Source organism: Petaurus breviceps, unplaced genomic scaffold (assembly GCF_028583685.1).
Source record: "Petaurus breviceps papuanus isolate PSGF00001 unplaced genomic scaffold, PetGlider_PUasm1.0 90895, whole genome shotgun sequence".
In the NCBI taxonomy this organism is placed as follows: Eukaryota; Metazoa; Chordata; class Mammalia; order Diprotodontia; family Petauridae; genus Petaurus; species Petaurus breviceps.
This window is the reverse complement of record NW_027187372.1, coordinates 5154765-5173746: the sequence shown is the minus strand read 5'-3', so window position 1 is coordinate 5173746 and position 18982 is coordinate 5154765. Positions and strand designations below refer to the sequence as shown.

Sequence of the window (18982 nt, the reverse complement as noted above, 5' to 3'; positions counted from 1 at the left end):
GGAATCCTACAGGTTCCATAAGCATATCTAAGCCTTAATTAAGAGATTATATGGAGCAGAATCTCATAGACTGTACCATTTTTGTTTCTGCAATAAATTTTCTCCCTTTTTTGTGTCTCCTGTGTTTCTTCTCTGTCCCTCTTCTCCCCCCCCCCCCCTTTTTTTTGAAAGGAAAAGAGGCTAGGGAGGTATCCGTAGTAGAGATTGGCAGTTTCTGGAATAAATAACTATTTGTAAACCAATGAAACACTTTCAGGACTTTGCACCTCATTCATATAAGAATGGGAAAACCCCACAATTTTCCCAAATTATAGTTTTACTTTCCCTGCAGGGAAAAAAAAAGGTTCTGGACTAAGTAAGAAGTACCTACTTAGCGTGAGCATATCCACGTTGGGGTGGAGGGGTGAGATGAGTAGGAAGAACGATAAAGTTAAGAGCCAGAGACAGAGAGAGAAAACTATCTGGAGATTCTTGGAGCTGCGAATTTTAAAGAGGGAGAACCCAGCTTGCCTGCCTCACGCTGCCAGGGGGCGAAGACCAGAAGGAGGCGTCTGAGAAGGCGGCGCCTCTTGGAGGAAGTTTACGTTTTTATTGAAGAAACTGGGGAGAAAGAAGCCCAATACTGGGTCACGCACCTAGAAGTCACCAGTCTCCAGGTGCTTGGCTACTGCTGGGTGTGTGGCGGTGACTCCAGGGGGGAACGGCTTGCCCAGTGGGAGCTGTCTGTCCCGCCCCCGGGTGGGGTGAAAGCTTGGGAAGCAGCTGCGAGTCCTGAGCAGAGGGAGATCGTCCTCAGCAGCCTCCGAGGCCGTCCCAGCAGCGACAACCCCAGAAGCAGCAGCAGCAGCCTCGGCACCATGGGCGGATCTGCCTCCAGCCAGCTGGATGAGAGCAAATGCACTTATATCCAAGGTACACTCCAAAAGACTCTTTCCCCTGGAGGGCAGCGCTTCCTAGGTTCTGACTTCCTAGCCAAATCCTTCTGCTCCTGACCCATTTGGGTTCAGTGCTAGCCCGGCCTCTCGAATCCCTCACCCCAGCTTGGTGTCAGGATCTCCCACCTTGGCTTTCTCAACTTTTTTCCTCTCCGCCTTGGGATCCTTAGGTGTGTGGGGACCTCAGATCTGCCCTGATCCCAGGTGGAGCTAGGGGTGTTACCCGAGGTCTTTCTTGGATTCCCCTATTGGGATCATAGAAGTCTGCGCTGGAGGCGTAAGAAAGAGAACTGGAGATGTTATGGTAGTGATAGGCGACGATTTTAAGGAGAAAAAGTTTCAAGGGGAACCGCAGGTGGGAGGTAGCGACTGCCCCTTGCCCCCTGCCCCGGAAACTGGGTGTCTTGCACTCCTGGGAGTCCTCTCTGCTCCCCCGGCACTGTCCGACGTGTCCTGGCGCTGAGACAGGTCGAGCCTGCTTGCTTAGGCTGGTAGAGAGCAGGGGAGTACCGTTTGGCCTCCAAGGGGTTCTCGGGAATCCTCAACATAAAAACAGTATTCCTTTCTCTACAACGTGGGCTTGGTGTTCATTTTTTTCTATTAGCGCTGCTAGATTTATTTCCTCAGAGGTAGAGAAATGACGTCTTTACTTTCCCAGGTTTGAAAGGTTTCCTTTCCTTGCGCCAGAGGGAAGGAAAGCAGAAGAGGAACAGTCTCCTGTTTTGCAACCCTTGCAAAAGTTTATAGATAAGGAGAAGCTGTGTTTTGTGAGGATTTTGTAAACCCTGGACACGAGAAGGTGGTTCTGGAAAGATTTTGGTACAATAACAAAACCGAACTGAGAAGAAAGTTTGACAGAAGTCTTCCCGGGTCTCCTTCCTAGGTATTCTATGTGTCGTTAGAACCTTGACCATAGATAGCATCCTCAAAGGAAGGCCAAGGATGCCAAGTCTTGAGTAAACACATCTTCTTCGTGTTAAAACTGAAGTTAATATTTCTGGTCTCAGAAATGTCTTCTGTCAAGTGAGAGCAGGGAAACAAACATTGAACCCTGTAATTTACTCTAGACCTCTTTAGGAAAAGCCTGAATTGTGACTGATTCTTATTTCTGACACTTTACCCTGTTTTTCAGAAAAAGCCTTTTATATCTCTTAGGAGAAAAATGTTTAGTTAGTTCTTTTCCCATATTCATTTTAGAGTATAGCATTATTAAGAGTCTTTGGATAAGGTCAATCCAGAGCACTTTAAGGAAGCTCAGTCAATAAACATTTATTAAGCACTTACTATATGCCAAGTATTGTGCTAAGTGCTGGGGATACAAAAAGAGGTAAAAGACAATCCTTTCAATCCAAGAATTCGAAATCTAATGAAGGACCAAGATAATTTTTTTTATAGCTCAGAAACCAATTCAACAACTATTAAAAGCCTTCTGTGTGCAAAGCACTATAAGTCCACAAAAGGGGGACCACCGTTATGTTGTGCTTTTAGAGGAAAGAAGGGGAACATAGATGATACCGTCTGACAAGAGGACAAGACCTGGCCTTTCCTTGAAACATTAATTTCATGCAATTGCTTTTAAGAAGGGGGAAATATGAGTGATTTATTTATATAAACAAAAGAAATAGAACAATCATAACATTGTTAGGAAGGTGGGGTGGACAGAGATATAAATCAAAACGATCAAAACAGTGAGGAGAGCCTGTTTATTTGTTAGGAAAATTATAATGTGACTTTAAATTTTGGAAGAATATCTCAGGAAAGATTAGATGTGCCTATAACTAGAATAGTTGACATTTACATAACACTTTAAATTTTTATTCATTTTTCAGTCCCCGTCAGACTCTTTGTGACACCATTTGGGGTTTTCTTGGCAGAGATACTGAAAGTGATATGCCATTTTCTTCTCCAGCTCATTTTACAGATGAGGAACTGAGGCAAACAGGATTAAGTGGCTTGCCCAAGGTTATATACCTAGTAAATGTCTGAGGTCAGATTTGAATTTAGGAAGAGGACTCCACACCCAGTATGCCATCCACTTTCCCATTCTACATTCTTCAGATATTAAATCACTAGCACAAGGTTATACTGCTAGTGTCCCAGGTTGGAATTGGACCCAGGTCTGCCTTAGTTCAAGTCCAGGATGTTATCTACCCACCATATTATAATTGCTATTTAAAGTTCACAATTGTTAGTGGGAAAGAGTTGTGGTCTTAGAGTCAGAGGGTGTTGGGTTCAAATTCCAGTTCTGATACTTTGTAGCTATGTGACCTTGGACAAGGTACTTCATCTCCCTCAGTTTTCTGATTTCTAAAATGGGAATAAAGATACTTGTGCTATCTGCTATACATAGTTGCCGTGACAGAAGAATGCTATAAACCTCAAAATGCTACATAAAAGTGAGCTATTATTGGAAGGCAACTGTGGTTCACTGAAAAGAATGCTGAATTCACTATTCTGCTACTTGTTAGCTGTGTGACCTTGGGCTACATACTTAATATTTCTGAACATCAGTTTCTTCATCCACAGAATGGGATTGTTTAGATAATAAAATGAGATAGTATAGAAAATATGCTTTGCAGATTGTAAAGTATCATCTAAATGTCAGTTGTTACTGTTTACTTGAAGTAGGGTTAACACTCTGCAAAGTTCACTATTGCCAGGACACTGTACACATTTTATCATTGTTGTTCAGTTGTGTCTGACTCTTCATGGCCCTGTGGACCATAGCTCACCAATATTGTCCTTGGGGTTTTTTTGGGTAAAGATACTGGAATAGTCTACCATTTTCTTCTCCAGTGTATTAAAGCAAACAGAAGTTAAGTGACTTGCCCAGGGTCAAACAGCTGGTAAGTGTCTGAGGTCAGATTTGAACTCAGATTTCCTGACTGCAGGCCCAGTGCTCTGTCCTCTGAACCACCTAGCTGCTTCCACTGCACACATTACTATTGTCAAAATATAAGGCTCCTTATATAGAAATAAAATAATTATATGCTTTAAAGCACAGTATTGTGCTGTGCATATAGACATACCATATGCTTGTTGGCTCTCAAAGTAGTTAAGGTCCCCAGTCCCATCCCACTTGTCCCAGAACTCTATTACATAAATCTTTTGCAAAGGAGGAGGGAAGAAAAAGCCCAAATGCCAAAGGAGAAAACAAATTGCTATTTCATATGAGATTATTGGTCTTTCATTCCCCTTCCATCCAAAAAGGAAAGTTTTAATTAAAAAAATGTTTGATATAGTTTATGGATTGTATACAAATAAATATCACAGGATTGTACATTCATTTGTGTTTCTGAATCTGCCAACTCCCTCCTTATATAGGGCACTTGGTGGGCATATGAAACTCTAGTTTGATTGTTGACAGAACAGATTATAGGATGATGGACAGCCTAAGGTAAAGCTTAAGTACAAACCTGTGAGTGTTTTCTCTTGACATAACTGCCAATGAGGTCCTTGGTTTGAAAGGCAGTGTTGTGTAGTGGCAGTGGCTGGAGTGGGAGTTAAAAATACCAGCTCTACCACTTGTCACCTGTGTGACCTTGGGTAAGTCACTTTAATTTCTTTGGTTCTCAGTTTTCTTTTCAGTAAAATGAAGGGGTTGAGGTAACCACTGAATTTTCTTTCTAGATCTTAGTCACTTGAGATGCTAACCTTTCTTTAAGGTAGGACTAAAATTTAATGAGTCCTCTCTCCTAAATAAGAGAAAAAGCTTCATGTGTTTGAATGAGGGTTAATAGCTTTATTTTTTTCATTCTATAAATGTCTAAAGCTTATAGACTTTCTCAGTGATATAGATAGATAAGAAATGAGGAGGGGGCTGTGGGATTTCAGCTGTATGTACCTGTATATTTGAGTTGGAATCTTTTTTTGCTTTGGTTAAGTCATTGCTTCTTTCATTCTATTGGCCTGTTCTTTTTCTGTTGTTCGGTCATTTTTCATTTCTGTCTTACTCTGTGTCCTCATTTGGGGTTTTCTTGGCAGAGATACTGGAGTGGTGTGCCATTTCCTTCTCCAGCTCATTTTACAAATTAGGAAACTGAGGCCCATAGGGTTCAAATGACTTGCCCAGGGTCACTCACATAGCTAGTTAAGTGTCTGAGGCCAGATTTGAATTCAGGAAGATGAGTCTTCCTGACTAGGCCTTTCACTCTATCTACTGTATCGCCTAGCTGCCGGTGGCCTGCTCTAAATTTTTATAATAATTAGGAGCTCCCTCACATGGGTATTAGGATACTTCATTCTATTCTAAGTTTTCTCAAAGCCCTGTGTAAAAAAGGGACTTAGAAATGTCAAGTTTTGTTTTCAGTCCTTTTCTAAGAGACTTATGTGCAGTCTCCTTCACTCCAATTTCTCTGAATGGAAGGGATCCTCTCTAGCCTCTCATTGATCTTTTCCAAATCACTTTTTGTAACTTCCTTTGTAGTTACTGTCATGAAATAAGTTCAAAGAGTAATTGCACAGGATGATTTCAATTTCTGGGTCTTCAAGGCTTTTTTTTTTTAGCATCAGCACATCAGAGCTCCTTTAATAGAAGACAAGTTACATGATGCACTGCGGTTGGTCTCTGACATTTTCTTCTGTGCAGAATCACTATTGCAAAAATGTTGCAGAGGCCAGGTCAGCAGCAACAACAGTTTAAAAAAAAATTTTTTTTTGGGAGCTGCCTAAAACCATATGGTAGTTTCTGAAAGAATCACTTTCCTGTGTTAGCAATACTTTTATTTCCTTTTTTTTGTTGTTGGCACTGTATTTTTGAGATGAAATAGAAAGGAAATAAAATTACCAACAGCTCTGCCTTTCTTGAATAATTCAAGTACAGGATCAGAAAATGCTAATGTATTAATGTTGCAGTTCAGTCCTATGTGGAATGTACCTTGGGGTGGACATCCACCAATTGCCAAGCATCTGGGTGTGGAGAAACTGACAAAAAAAAATTGGCACCTGTTCCTAGTTCTGCCATCGATGAATGTTTATCTTGGAGAAGTCATTTTACTCCTTGGTGGCTCCATGTGCTCATCTGAAATTCAATTCAGTTGAATGTAATGATCACTTATCACATTTTAAGTACAGGGGATGAAAGGACAAAAACAAATTATATCATCCCTGCCCTTAAGTAGTTTATAACCTAGGAGGGGGTAATTCAACATATGAATAATGAAGGGAATTAATAATGAACTCTTGGGTATCCTGGAGTCAGGAAGATTTATTTTTCTGTGTTCAAATCTGACCTCAGACACTTACTAACTGTGCGACCCTGGGCAAGTTACTTAACCCTATATACCTCAGTTTTCTCATCTGTAAAATGAGTTGGAGAAAGAAATGGCAAATTACACCAGTATCTTTGCCAAGAAAACTCTAAATGGGATAATAGAGAATCAGACATGATTGAAAAACAACTGAACCACGAAAAAATAATTAACACACATAACTCATGATAAGAATTTACAAAGCACTTTCTTCATACCAACCCAATAGGGAAAGTTTATCAAATATTATTATGTTTTAAAGATGGGGGCACTGACTTGCCCAAGTCCATAAAGTTAGCACAGGGCCTGACACATAATAAGCCTACATAAACGTTAGTTATTATTATTACCAAATGAGATAATATTTGTAAAGCATTTTGCAAACATGAAAGTACTATGTAAATGCTAGGTATTATCTGAGCTACACAGCATACATGTCTAGTAAGGCAAGTTACATCACTGTTGTCTGCCTCCATTTCCCCATCTGTAAAATGGGGATAATAATATCCACTTCCCAGTGTTGTTGTGAGGATCAAATGAGATGATACTTGTAAAATTCTTTGCAAACATGAAGGTACTATATAAATGTTAGCTATTATCTGAGCTCCATAGTAGGACTATCTAGTAGGCACTTACTGTTACTAAAAGACCAAAGCAAAGTTGCTGCCCTCAAGAAACTAATATTAAAAAAGTGAGGATTAAAAAACTTTTAGGAACTAGGGAAATTCCCAGTACTCAAGAATGAAGTGCAGTAGTCCTCTTAGGGGCATCTACACTATTGCGGTGGGCCTGAGTCCTTTGAAGTCAGAGGACTTGAGTTCAAATCTTGTCTCTGCTTCTTATTACCTCTGTGACTCCAGGCAAAGTACTAACCTCTCTGGCTCTCACATGTAAAATGAGGGCATTAGACTAGATGCCCTCTGTCTCCTCCAGCTCCAATTCTATGACCCTATGATCCAGAGTTAGCCCAATTTGAAAGCCTACAGATGAAGGAGGAGAAAGTTAGGGTTTGGGGGATCAGGAGCAGAAAGAGCACAGTATCTGGAATCAGAAGACATAGATCCAAATCCCAGGACCCTCTTACTAGCTGGGCAGTGTTGGGCAGACCATGTCACTTCTCTGGGCCTCAGTTTCCTTATTTGTAAAGTATGCATGTATATCTATATACACACATATATATTTTAAAAGCTGCACTAAGACTTTTGAAACATCTTGTATTGAGATTTTTCATTCTTGCTATGTCTTTGTGCATAATGAGATACTGATGAAGCCAATGGAAATTTGGAAGGAGGAGCCCTCTTGAAGTAACAGCTACAGTGAAGAAGGGCTTAGAGCTACTTGTGTTTTCATGTAGACGACCGTATAGTATAATTATTAAAATGCTGTTTGGCAGCCAAGACAACCCAGGTTCAAGACCTGCCTTGGACATACTAGCTGGGTGACCCTAAGCACATCATTTAACCTCTCAGTTCTCTAAGTCAGTGGTGTCAGACTCAAATAGAAACCCCGACCACTAAATCCAATACAAGGATCACTGCTGGACACATCGACATAGAAAGTCACATGTTAACATTATCTGTGTTCTATTGTATTTTTGTGGGACCCTGTGCAAGTCACTTAACCTCTGTTTTCCTCAGTTCCTCATCTGTAAAATGGGGACACACTAGAGAAGGAAATGGCAAATCACTGCATCTCTTTGTCAAGAAAACCCCACGGACAAAGTCCACAGGGTCACATAGAGGCAGGCATGATTGAATGACTGAATAACAATGTTGTATTTTCATTTATTTTGTTAAATATTTCCCAATTACATTTTAACCTGGTTCTGGAGCTTTAGACTGTATGTTTGACACCTTTGCTCTAGGTAATTCTAGAATTATAAATTATCAAGGAAGTATAGGTCTTCATTGGTAGAGGGGGTTTCTTCACCCAAGAGTTCCCTATCTCACTGAATCACAAACTCTAGCCTCCTATCCCCTCTAGATCAGTCTCTCATAAGGAAAAATAATCCTTGGATAGTTACCAAGGACATCTCAAAACCTACTTAATTTGGTCTTCTTGCCTTAACAAAAGGAAAGTATCCTAAAGAAATTTATAAAGGGGATAGAGATGCCAGGCCAAGAGGTATAGGATGGGGCTTAGTTCCCTTTCCACTGCTCCACACTAGTCCCAGTGCCAACCTCCATAAATTTCTTGGAGAGAGATAGTAAGTTATGCCATGACTCACCAATGGAAGCAGTTAGGAGGGCCAAACTGCATAAATAGAGAGAGTGATTAATGCTGTGGAGACTGTCAGACTGACAGCATTGATTCATTTGCTATAGACTAGGAAACAGACTTTCATTTTCCTCCATTGAAAACTCTGGGAAGGTGTAAATTGGATGATCTCAAGATGCAAAGGGCAACATTCTTCTGACAGCTCCCCTATTTGAGCCAAGCCGATAGAAATACTTTCTTCTAAATCTAATTTTAAAAGTTGCTGTATGATAATTACATAGACAGAATGCCACTGTCATTTCATTTTCCAGCTTGGAAATTTGAATTCTTTGCTAGTGAAACTGGCAAAGTAAAAACAAACAAAAATAGCAAACAACGGTACTGAAAGGCACATGGTACATGTGACACATAATATAAACACAATAGTATTGTCATTTATTAATTTTTATAAATAATACTTAACTTGAGAATGGGGGGAGGGATTGAAGTCTCTTGTGTGGAGGAGGGGAGAAATACAAAGATAATGTATCTGCCACACTTTGATTAAAACACATGAGTTATAAGTAGGCCACAATAACTAAAATTTTAATAGTTTGTGGATGACCTTCCAAATTTAAAGATACACACACACACAGCCCAATAACTCTAAATGCAATGCAGATTTTTCTCTTTTGAAAATGGAAAATTCAATTTAACAAGAGACAGGCAAGTTCCTGCCAATAAGAAAAATTCATGCCAACGTTGGAAAGTGTTCTTTGCACTGTGTATCACTATGTAGTCTTTATTTAGAGAGAATGGTGAGGGTAGAAGGGAGGGCTAAAGTTACAAAAGCAGGGTAATTAATATACTTTTTCAAATTTTTAGGTCTTCAGTTCAGAAAAAGATATTAAAAAATTTTTTTAGAAAGATACAATGTGAGTTTCCTCACCTTGGTAGACCCCAGATGTTAAAGACAAAAACAAAAACAAAAACAAGCAGTGGTTTGAGGGGAATTTGAAGAGTAGGAACAATGATCCACATGGTGCCAGGTCAGGAAGATGGTCTGTCATGCTAGTGAGATTGTGCAGGCATAACCCTGAATAAAACTGTGTGTCCAAAAGATGGGTTTTTGGTCTCTTCTTCCCCTTCCTTCTCTCCCTTTGGCTGAAAAAACTCCAACTCTCTAGCTGTCCCTCTTTTGGCTCTATATTCTGTTAATTTGCTTGGTCTAGAGAACTTTGGAGACTGTCTCCCTAGATCTGCCTTTCTTGGTCCTGGAAGAACCTAGGTCAACCACTCCCCACTTATAGCTTCTGGGTCCCCTTCTCTCCCTTTACCGTCTCAATGAACTTTTCCTATATACACATCTAGAAGTATAAGACGTTTAAAGTATAAAGGAATGCTGGGAAAATGGACTGTCATATGAGATGTTTTTGCCTTTATTGTTTAACCCATTCATGTTTCTAACAGAGAATTTCAGTAGTAGGAGTAAGAAAAAGGATTTTTGAGGGGTTAACTCCTACAAATTCCTTTCCTTAGTGAGCAGTCTTGCTTTGTAGGGATAGTTTTGTATTCATGCCTCCCATCTCAAGAACAATGGGCAAAGAATATGCCACATGCCTGAGATGGCATGGTCATAGCAAGTGTATCCAATTTCACTTTTTCACCTTGCTAGAGCATCTTTTATATGCCTATATTTCCCTTCCTCTCAAAGAAACAGAACTTTCAGCCTTTGCCTGGTTTGATGGCAGCACTGGTGCCAGCTCAGGGCACAGTTTCCCCAAGAGACATGCCTATATCCCTTTTCTCAGTGTCTTTATCCTTAGTATAGGCCTAACTTTGTATAAAATTATCTGGCTGATCAGGTGGGGAATTGTGGGCACTTGAATTTAATATAGTATTACCATGCTATGAGAAGTGATTAATCTGATCAATGCAGAAAAGCATAGGAAAACTTAAAATAAAGTAAGCAGAACCAGGAAAACAACCTACACCATGATTACAATAATGGAAATGAAAATAAAAGTAACAAAGCAATTGAAATTTAATGCTGTGAAATTATAATAGTCAAATTTGGTCACCAAAGAAAAGATGTGAGAAAGACCTTTTCCTTGTTTTCTTTAATGTTAATGCTTTCCCTCTGAGATTAATTCCAAATTATTCTGAATATGTCCTTCTTATATATAGTTGTCTGCTCCATCAGACTGTGAGATACTTGAGAGCAGGGACTGTTCTTTTTTCCCCCCCTTTTCTTTGTATCCCCAGTGCTTATCAGTTACTGGCATATAGTAGGCACTTAATAAATGTTTCTTGATTTGACTTAATACCTCTTCTGCTTTTTTACAGAGGTGGGAGGAGGGATTTGGTACGGAACACTACATGTAATGTAGTATTTTTTTTTCTAAACATTGTTTAGTTTTGTTAAGCTTTTCCTTTTCTCTCTTCCCCCCCCCCCGCCTTTTTTTGTTGTAAATGATAGTCCTCTGGAAAGTAGGAGACAGCTACATTGAGAAACATGGGTGTTGTAAAAACAAAAGATATCGATAAAAGTAATTTCAAAAAAGTTACTTAGGTGTACAGTGTACATTAAAACAGGACCTGGATACCCAAGTAAATTTGGATCAAGAGCACTAAACTTATTTTATTTCCTCCTGATTTGCGATGAAAATTCACCAGTCTACATCTTACAATGGAAGAAAAAAATATAATTATAGAATCTTGGACTTGGAAGGGACCATAGAGGTCATCTAGAATAGCCTTCTATTGGATTGGGGAACAAATCAATAGCATCCAAACAGTATTTGTATGAACATTGCACTCCTTTCTGAGATAACCTGTTTCATTTTTCAAAATAGTTCTCTTTTTCAAGGTGCAGTCTATCTAATTGTTGCTATTATCTGTTGGTTTGTGTTCTGTCTTCTGGATTCAGGTGGAATGTCTGATGAATACCTTTTTCCCATGGACAGCCCTTTAGATATTTGAAAACGTCTCTGTGTAGTCTTCTCCAGGCTAAATATTCCTAGAGTCTGCAGTCCAAACTTATGTAATATAGATAGAAGACCCTTGATCCTTACTATCAACTGTTGACCTCCTCTGGACACAGGCTAGGTTGTCAGTGTCCCTCTTAAACTGAACCGAGGAGAACTGAAGCCAATGTTTTCAAAGTCATTTTATCTTTAGAGCTCATCTCAAGTCAACAAGCATTTATTCAGCACCTACAATATGTATAACATTGTGTTAGGTGCCAAGGATACAAAGACAAAACAAAAAAACACTCCTTTAACTTTAAACATCTATCTACTGGGGGTTCAACATTTAAAGAGATAAATAAATAGAATATAGTTTGAGGATGGAGGGAGCACAGTCAATCAACTAGCATTTATTAAGTGACAACTCTGACACCTTCTTAGGGTGGGGAAAAGGGGTATGAAAATGACAAAGATAACAATGAAAGTCCTTGCTCTCAAGGAACATGAATTCTGTCACTATCATATGAATATAAGTATTTACATGTGTACATGTGTAGGTATGTATGTGCGTGTATATATATATATGTATGTACAAAATCTGTGTAATGTGTATACATATATACTGAAAGTTATTTTGGGGGAAGGGCACCAGCAGCTGGAGAGATCAGTAAAGGAATCACAAAGGTGATAACATCTGAGTTGAGTCCTGAAGAAATGTAAGGATTCTAAGAGGAATCAGATGTGCAAAGACAGGTGGGGAAGAAGGATGCCAAATAGATTACAGAGTAACAAATAGGTCAGTTTACCCTTATACCCCCTCAGTTTATACCCTTATACCCCCTCAGTTTACCCTTACACTACCTCAGACTCTAGGCTTAAAACTAGATTAGCTTCTACATAACACTGGTCCCACCAAGTTCATCTAGATGTGACATGACTAATGTCACTCACTAATAAGTGAGTCCTTCCACTGGGTTAGGTGTCCTGAAGATAGCTCCTTGGGGCATCAGTGCTTCATGGACTCCAGAACCTGTCCTGGCTTCCTACTCCCCAGTTCCTATGGCTTACTCTCCTGACCTTTGAAATTCCTAAGGTTAGAGACTTTATTCCCTTCATCTAGAATGGAAAAGAACAAATAAAAAGACCAAGGGCTGAAGTCCATTTCTCTTGGGCCCTATGGCTTCAGGGTGGGAGAAAGTCCTAAGGTCTTTCCCCTTACTTCATTGTGTCTCAGTGTACACCATAGTCTAAAGGGGTCACTGGCTAAAGCCAATAGACCTGGTCAAAGCTGACTTGGCAGCTGTTTGAATATGTCCACAGTTCTAGTTATTTAGCCAACAGAAAAGGGTTCCTCCCAAAAACATAGTTAACCAATCACAAAACCAATTATAGAATGTCCATACATCCTACACAGCTTCTGCAAGGTACTTACATGGCATTATTCTCCTAGAAGCAAACTTCTTAGCATCCATATAGAGAGGTTCCATTAGCTGAACAAGCTGATGGGGTCTGTACATGCAGCAGACCTCCACCATCCATTATACTTCTAGTCCCTATAATTTCTCAAAGGTTACCAAGACAGGTTTATTACCTGAAGCCATATGTCAATTCTCTCAGTACCCTTCAATGCAATTTATCTGAAATGGAGACATCTCGATATACTCCTTTTACCACTACATTTTTTTTTGGTGAACTCTATCAGTAACATTGTTAGACTCTTTTTTTGGGCAGTTAGGTGGCACAGTGCATAAACAACAACAACAACCCTTTTTTAGTCCTTCAGATAGAGTTTTTTTGATAATCTTTTCACGAGTCTCAGTGAAACCTCAAGGGCTTTTGTTTTTTTGACACTATAGTTAAAAATGAATGCCACTTTTTACTACAAAAAAATTCTTTTGCTGTTCAGTCATTTCAGTTGTGTCTGACTTCACGACCCCATTTGGAGTTTTCTTGGCAAAGATACTGGAGTGGTTTTTCATTCCTTCTCCATCTTATATTACGGATGAAGAAACTGAGGCAAACAGAATTAAGCGATTTGCCCAGGGTCACACATCTAGTAAATGTGTGAGCCTGAAATGCAATTCAGAAATCTTTTCATGTCACCCCAAATACAGATCTGGCTTCTTGCTTTATTTTGCCTATAATACTATGTATATTGCACCGCAGAGGAGATTTAAGGCATTTGAAAGGGAAGGTAATTTTGATTATGTATAATTTTTTTGGTTTATATAATAACCTTAAAACTAATCCCCTGACTGCAGTGCAACTCTATTGTAATTGGTAACTAAAATTCTGGTGGTAAGCCTCTCCAGTCTTAGCTCAGCTATTTCTCAGATGACAGTTTCCTAGAGACATTGTCAAGGCCTTGCCAGGGCTTGTACTCTGCTGGCAGTACCTTTAAGAAACTAGGAACTCTCCCCATAGGAGCATAGATTTAGATCTGAAAGGTCCTTTGAGATGATCTAGTTCTACTCCTCCATTTTACAGAAGAAGAAACTGAGTCCCAAGGAAATTAAATGATTAGCCCAATGGCACACCAGGTAACAAATTGAAGAACCAAGATTTGATGCCAGGACTCATTCAAACCCAGGTCCTTAAATCCAGTACTCTCTCTACCACACCATGTTGCCTCTTAAATATGGCATAGTATTGGGACTGTGGTAGGGGTCAATGTTTGTAGAAGACACAATGAATCTTGGTTTAATGGAATTGAACTAAAATGTCCTTTGAAAATCTGAACACGTGAGAGAATTTTCTCCTTTGTCACATTGATTTCTTTCCCTCTTCTTTCTCACTGGGATTTTTTCCTGATTACATGGTGAGAATTTCATTCTTTAGCATCTCCCATCCTTCCTAAGCTACTTTCCTTGTAGAGTTTCTAGACATAAATGAAATTTCATCTTTTTTTTAAAATTTCTACTTCACTTCCTGAAATAAACACATCCTAGATGACGTGTCCACTATAGACAGCATTTCCTTTCTTTGCTATTAAAATCTCTACAACAGCACAGCCACTTTCTCTTAATATTAGTATCACTTCTGCATCACCATCAAGTTTCTCCTTGTTGGTCCAAATTAAATCTAGAATAGAAGCTTCTTCTTGATTCTCTTTTCTTCTGAGTGATATCATCAGAAAGGCTTCCCTTTTCATCTCATAAGAAAGCACCTGCTTGGTACTCCTTTATGTGCCATATCTGTTGGCTTCTGTAGTCTCTGACTATACAACTTTAGCTGGGTATTTTTTCCCTTTCTCCTTCAAATTCAAATTTAAAGTCCTCTTTATCAAGTCAATGAGGTCCCTGACAAGCATAGTTTGGCTCCTTCATTTTAGAGACAAGAAAATTGAGGCCAAGAGATGTTAAATTACTTGCTTAGGGTCACACTGGTAGTGTTGAAAAAAATCTTAATTCTACTATATAGTCTTTTTAGGCACCAATCTGCCAGAAACAGTTTAACTTAAATTAACATTAATCTATATTTAAGCCATTTCAAGTTTGGAGAAAGATGTTGAAACTGGTATAGCTCCCCATGCTCTGATGTGACTATCTGCCCCAAGACAATTTCAGATAACATATTTAAGAAGCTAGAATAAGAAAATGATATCTTAAAATATAGCTTTGGTTATAACATTTCATAAGAGCAACCAAATCACTATCCTGTTCCTCCTGACCACTCTCCTCAAGGAATCAATGGAATTCCTCTCACAGATTTAAGAGGAGAATCCAAATTGAATTAGGTTTCAATGCCTCCAGCTCAGTGGAAGAGGTTACTTCCCATGGAGTAGAGCCTAGTTAAATCCCTTCCAGGAACAGAGGGACAAGATTGCCTTAGATGGGTATATATCCTGGTCTAGAAATGTTCTTATGTAAATAAGTTACTTTTTAAAGGATAATTATTTTATTTTTTCTCAACATTCACTTTTATAAGATTTTGAGTTCCAAATTTTTTTCTTTCTTCCTGCCTTCCATCCTCCCTCCCCCAAACAGCAAGTAATCTGATATAGGCTATACATGTATAATCATATTAAATATATTTTCACATTACTTATGTTGTAAAAGAAGAATCAGAATTAAAGGGAAAACCACAAGAAAGAAAAAAGAGAAAATAATCTTCTTTGATCTGCATTCAAACTCCATAGCTCTTTCTCTGGATGTGGATAGTATTTTCCACCATGACTCTTGGGATTGTCTTAGATCATTGTATTGCTGAGAAGGGCTAAGTCTATCAAAGTTGATCATCATAAAATGTTGCTATTACTTTGTAAAATGCTCTCCTGGTTCTGTTCACTTCACTTAGCATCATTTTATGTAAGTCTTTCCAGGCTTTTCTGAAATCCACTAGCTCATCATTTTTTATAGCACAATAGTATTCCATTATATTCATAGACTGCAACTTGTTCAGTCATTCTCCATTTGATGGGCATCCACTCCATTTCCAGTTCTTTGCCACCACAAAAAAGAACTGCTATAAATGTTTTTGTACATATGGGTCCTTTTCCATCTTTTATGATTTCTTTGGGATACAGACCTAGCAGTGATAATCCTGGGTCAAAGGGTAGGGATAGTTTTATAGTCCTTTGGACATTGTTCCAAATTGCTCTCTAGAATGGTTGGATCAGTTCACAAGAGTTACTATTTGTTAAGATTCTACTTTTTGCTCAGTCCATTCACTTAATGAAAATCCCCTTTTACATTTGTCCTTGTTTCTAGATCTTTCCTTTGCCCCATTATTAGAATTGTAATTTGGAGAATGGTTATAATGGAGAGGTGACATTGAGGGTCAGGACCAGGTGGATAGGTCTTTCCTTTTCCTTTCTTCAGGGAGACTAACTATAATAGTAGAAGGACAGTAAGATCCTGGAAAAATGGAAAAAAAATGGTGTTATCTTCATGGTATGAGTGAGTGATATGGTCAGCGGTGCTTTGGATCTGTAGCACCCTAAACATTATGTTATTAGGATTGGTAGAAAATTTGCCATCATTTCTAAAAAGAAACCACTAAGGACCACAGCCAGCTGCCAAAGGTAGATTTCTATTTCACCTAGTATCAAAGGTTATTAGCCTGGGGTCCATAAGTAGATTTCAAGGGATCCATGAACTTGGATAGGGAAAAATGACATTTTAATTTCAATATAACTGATTTGCTTTGTAAATTTATTTATTTTCTTTTATGCATTTTAAAAACTTTCAATATTCAAAGGATGCCATAGGCTCCACAAGGTTGTCAAAGGGATCCATGTAACAAAAACCTCTGCTCTAGAGATGGGCTGAAAGTGTTACTGGTCTACCCTTAAGACTTTGGAAGGAGTTAGTAAAAAGATAAATGATAATTTTGGGGTCCTTAATGCAAAAAGATCCAGAATTCTTCATCCCTAATTTCTACCTAATGAGAGTCTACTTCTTTGAAGATGATTACCACAAATAGAAATACATCCTAGAAATGGTGAAACCCACACACAAATAACATATGTAGAAGCATAATGTGGATACAATCTGAATAACTGCTCAAATATGAATATATGGTAGACATAAGCTTAGAGTTAGAATCAAATACCAAACTTTATTAGCAACAGTGACAAAAGTGGCAAGTCTTTATAAAAAGATGAAAATGTATGAAAATTGATCTTGATTAAAATGATTAAATAGGTGAAGATCAATTCAAATATGCAGTTTGTAATGAAAGTAAACAAATGAGAATGTTATAAAAAGCAGGAGACCCAGGGATATAAACAGCTATTAGCTGTGAGCTAAAAATTCATATCTGTTGGCTGAGGGAGTTTATAAAAATGTCTTAGAGAAAATGTAACAGAATCTTAAATGTTCAAAAATCTCTTCTGTACTTGGAAAAAATATATTTTATCTGCCTCAGAAGGTTGGAAGGATAATAAATCTGATTTGCTAGGATTTCGATAGTGGTGATAGATAGATGAGACAGTTTAGTTGCTTTAAACCTGCTTTGGAAAAAAAAAAGCACCCTGTAACACACCCTGGTAAGTTATTCCTTAGTGGAATTTTTCTGTCCTTTAAAACTCAGATGGCACTGTGTACATTCTGTATTTTATTCTGTTCTAACTTACTTAATGGACCCAACTTAATAGGCTCCTTGAGGGTAGAGACTAGTCTCTATACCCATCTCTGTATACGTGCAGTAGATCACAAGTTTGATAAATATTTATTTTTTTTACTGTCTCTGGACAAATCACTTAACTTTTGATAGCCTCAGTTTCCTTATCTATAAAATGAGGTTAATAATAACACCAAGTGGGGTGGCTAGGTGGCTCAGTGAAGACAGCACCAGAGTCAGGAGGACCTGAGTTCAAATCTGAGCTCAGACACTCAACACTTACTAACCATGTGACCTTGGGCAAGTCACAACCCCGATTGCCCTACCTTCCCCCCTCCAAAAAGCCAAAAAAAAAATAATGATAATAATAATAATAGCATCAACCACCCCCAGGCTTGTTTTGAAGATATATAAGATGATATTTACAAAGCTATTTGTAAACCTCAAAGCATTATAGAGCTGCTAGCTTTTGTCATCCTTATAGTTATGCTGCATAGATTTTATATAGAAGTAGCTAGCTGGCACAGTGGATAGTGTGCTGGGTCTATAGTTAGGAAAACCTGAGTTCGAATCCAGCCTCAGACATTTACTAGCTATGTGCCCCTGAGCAAGTCACTTAACCTTTGTTTGTCTTAGTTTCCTCAATTTTAAAATGAGGGTCATAATAGCACCTACCTCCCAGAATTGTTGTGGGGATCAAATGAAATAATATTTGTAAGAAAGTGCTTAGTACAGTGCTTGGTATATGGTAAAATAAATGTTTATTCTCTTCCCTTTCCCCATTACATATGTATATATCTCCCCCAAGTACTTAGTGCAGTGCTTGATATGTAGAAGATGCTTAATGAATGCTTGTGATTGAGTCATTGATTTCTTACTGTACAATAATATCCCAGTCCTTTCAAATACCAGTTTTCTTTAGAGATTCTCTAATGGCTGCGTATTCACTTTTCTGCCCTATCCTTTTCTTTTACAAAGACTGTTAGGAATATTTTGTTCCATAAGAGGGCATAGGAATGATGAAACTGAGTCAGAGAGAGGTTAAGAGACTTACCTAGGGTCATACTAGTGTTAGAGGCAGGATTCACACCTAGGTCTTTCTGAATCTAGGTCCAGTGCTCTATTCAGTACACTAGGCTGCCTCTTACACTTTTCATCTTAAGTAAAAAACATTTCTTTTGGGGAAATTGAAATACTCTGATCACTCCTTGATAGATATTTGCTTTATGACTCTAACTCTTTAAATAAGAAATTAACTTAGTTGTTACCATAATTTTAAGGCTGCCCTCTCTGTAGTCTTTCTTTTTTTTCTTTTTATTTGGAAATTAACAATCACCAATAAAATGAACATTTTTATATCCAATGTGGAACAGAAGGAGAGGCTTACACATGAAACTGTGAATCTCTGTTTTGTGGAGCTTGCTTTTCTTTTAAAGCATATAATAAATTCAACAAGTAATTTCCAAAGCTGTGATTCCTTATGGCCTTCCTTCTGTTCTCTTCTCAAATTCTGATACTTGTGTTGTGTGTGTGTGTGTGTGTGTGTGTGTGTGTGTGTGTGTGTGTGTGT

At 38.5% G+C, this 18982-nt stretch overlaps 1 protein-coding gene across 1 annotated transcript in view; it reads left to right on the top strand.

The window, feature by feature from the left end:
* Positions 1-340: 340 nt before the first annotated feature.
* NIBAN1 (niban apoptosis regulator 1) overlaps positions 341-18982 on the top strand; it is a 213657-nt gene continuing 195015 nt past the window's right edge. Inside the window, exon 1 of the mRNA XM_069074417.1 lies at positions 341-912. Within this exon, the coding sequence (XP_068930518.1) occupies positions 858-912 (55 nt within the window). The 5' untranslated portion in view covers positions 341-857. The remainder of the gene's footprint in view (positions 913-18982) is intronic.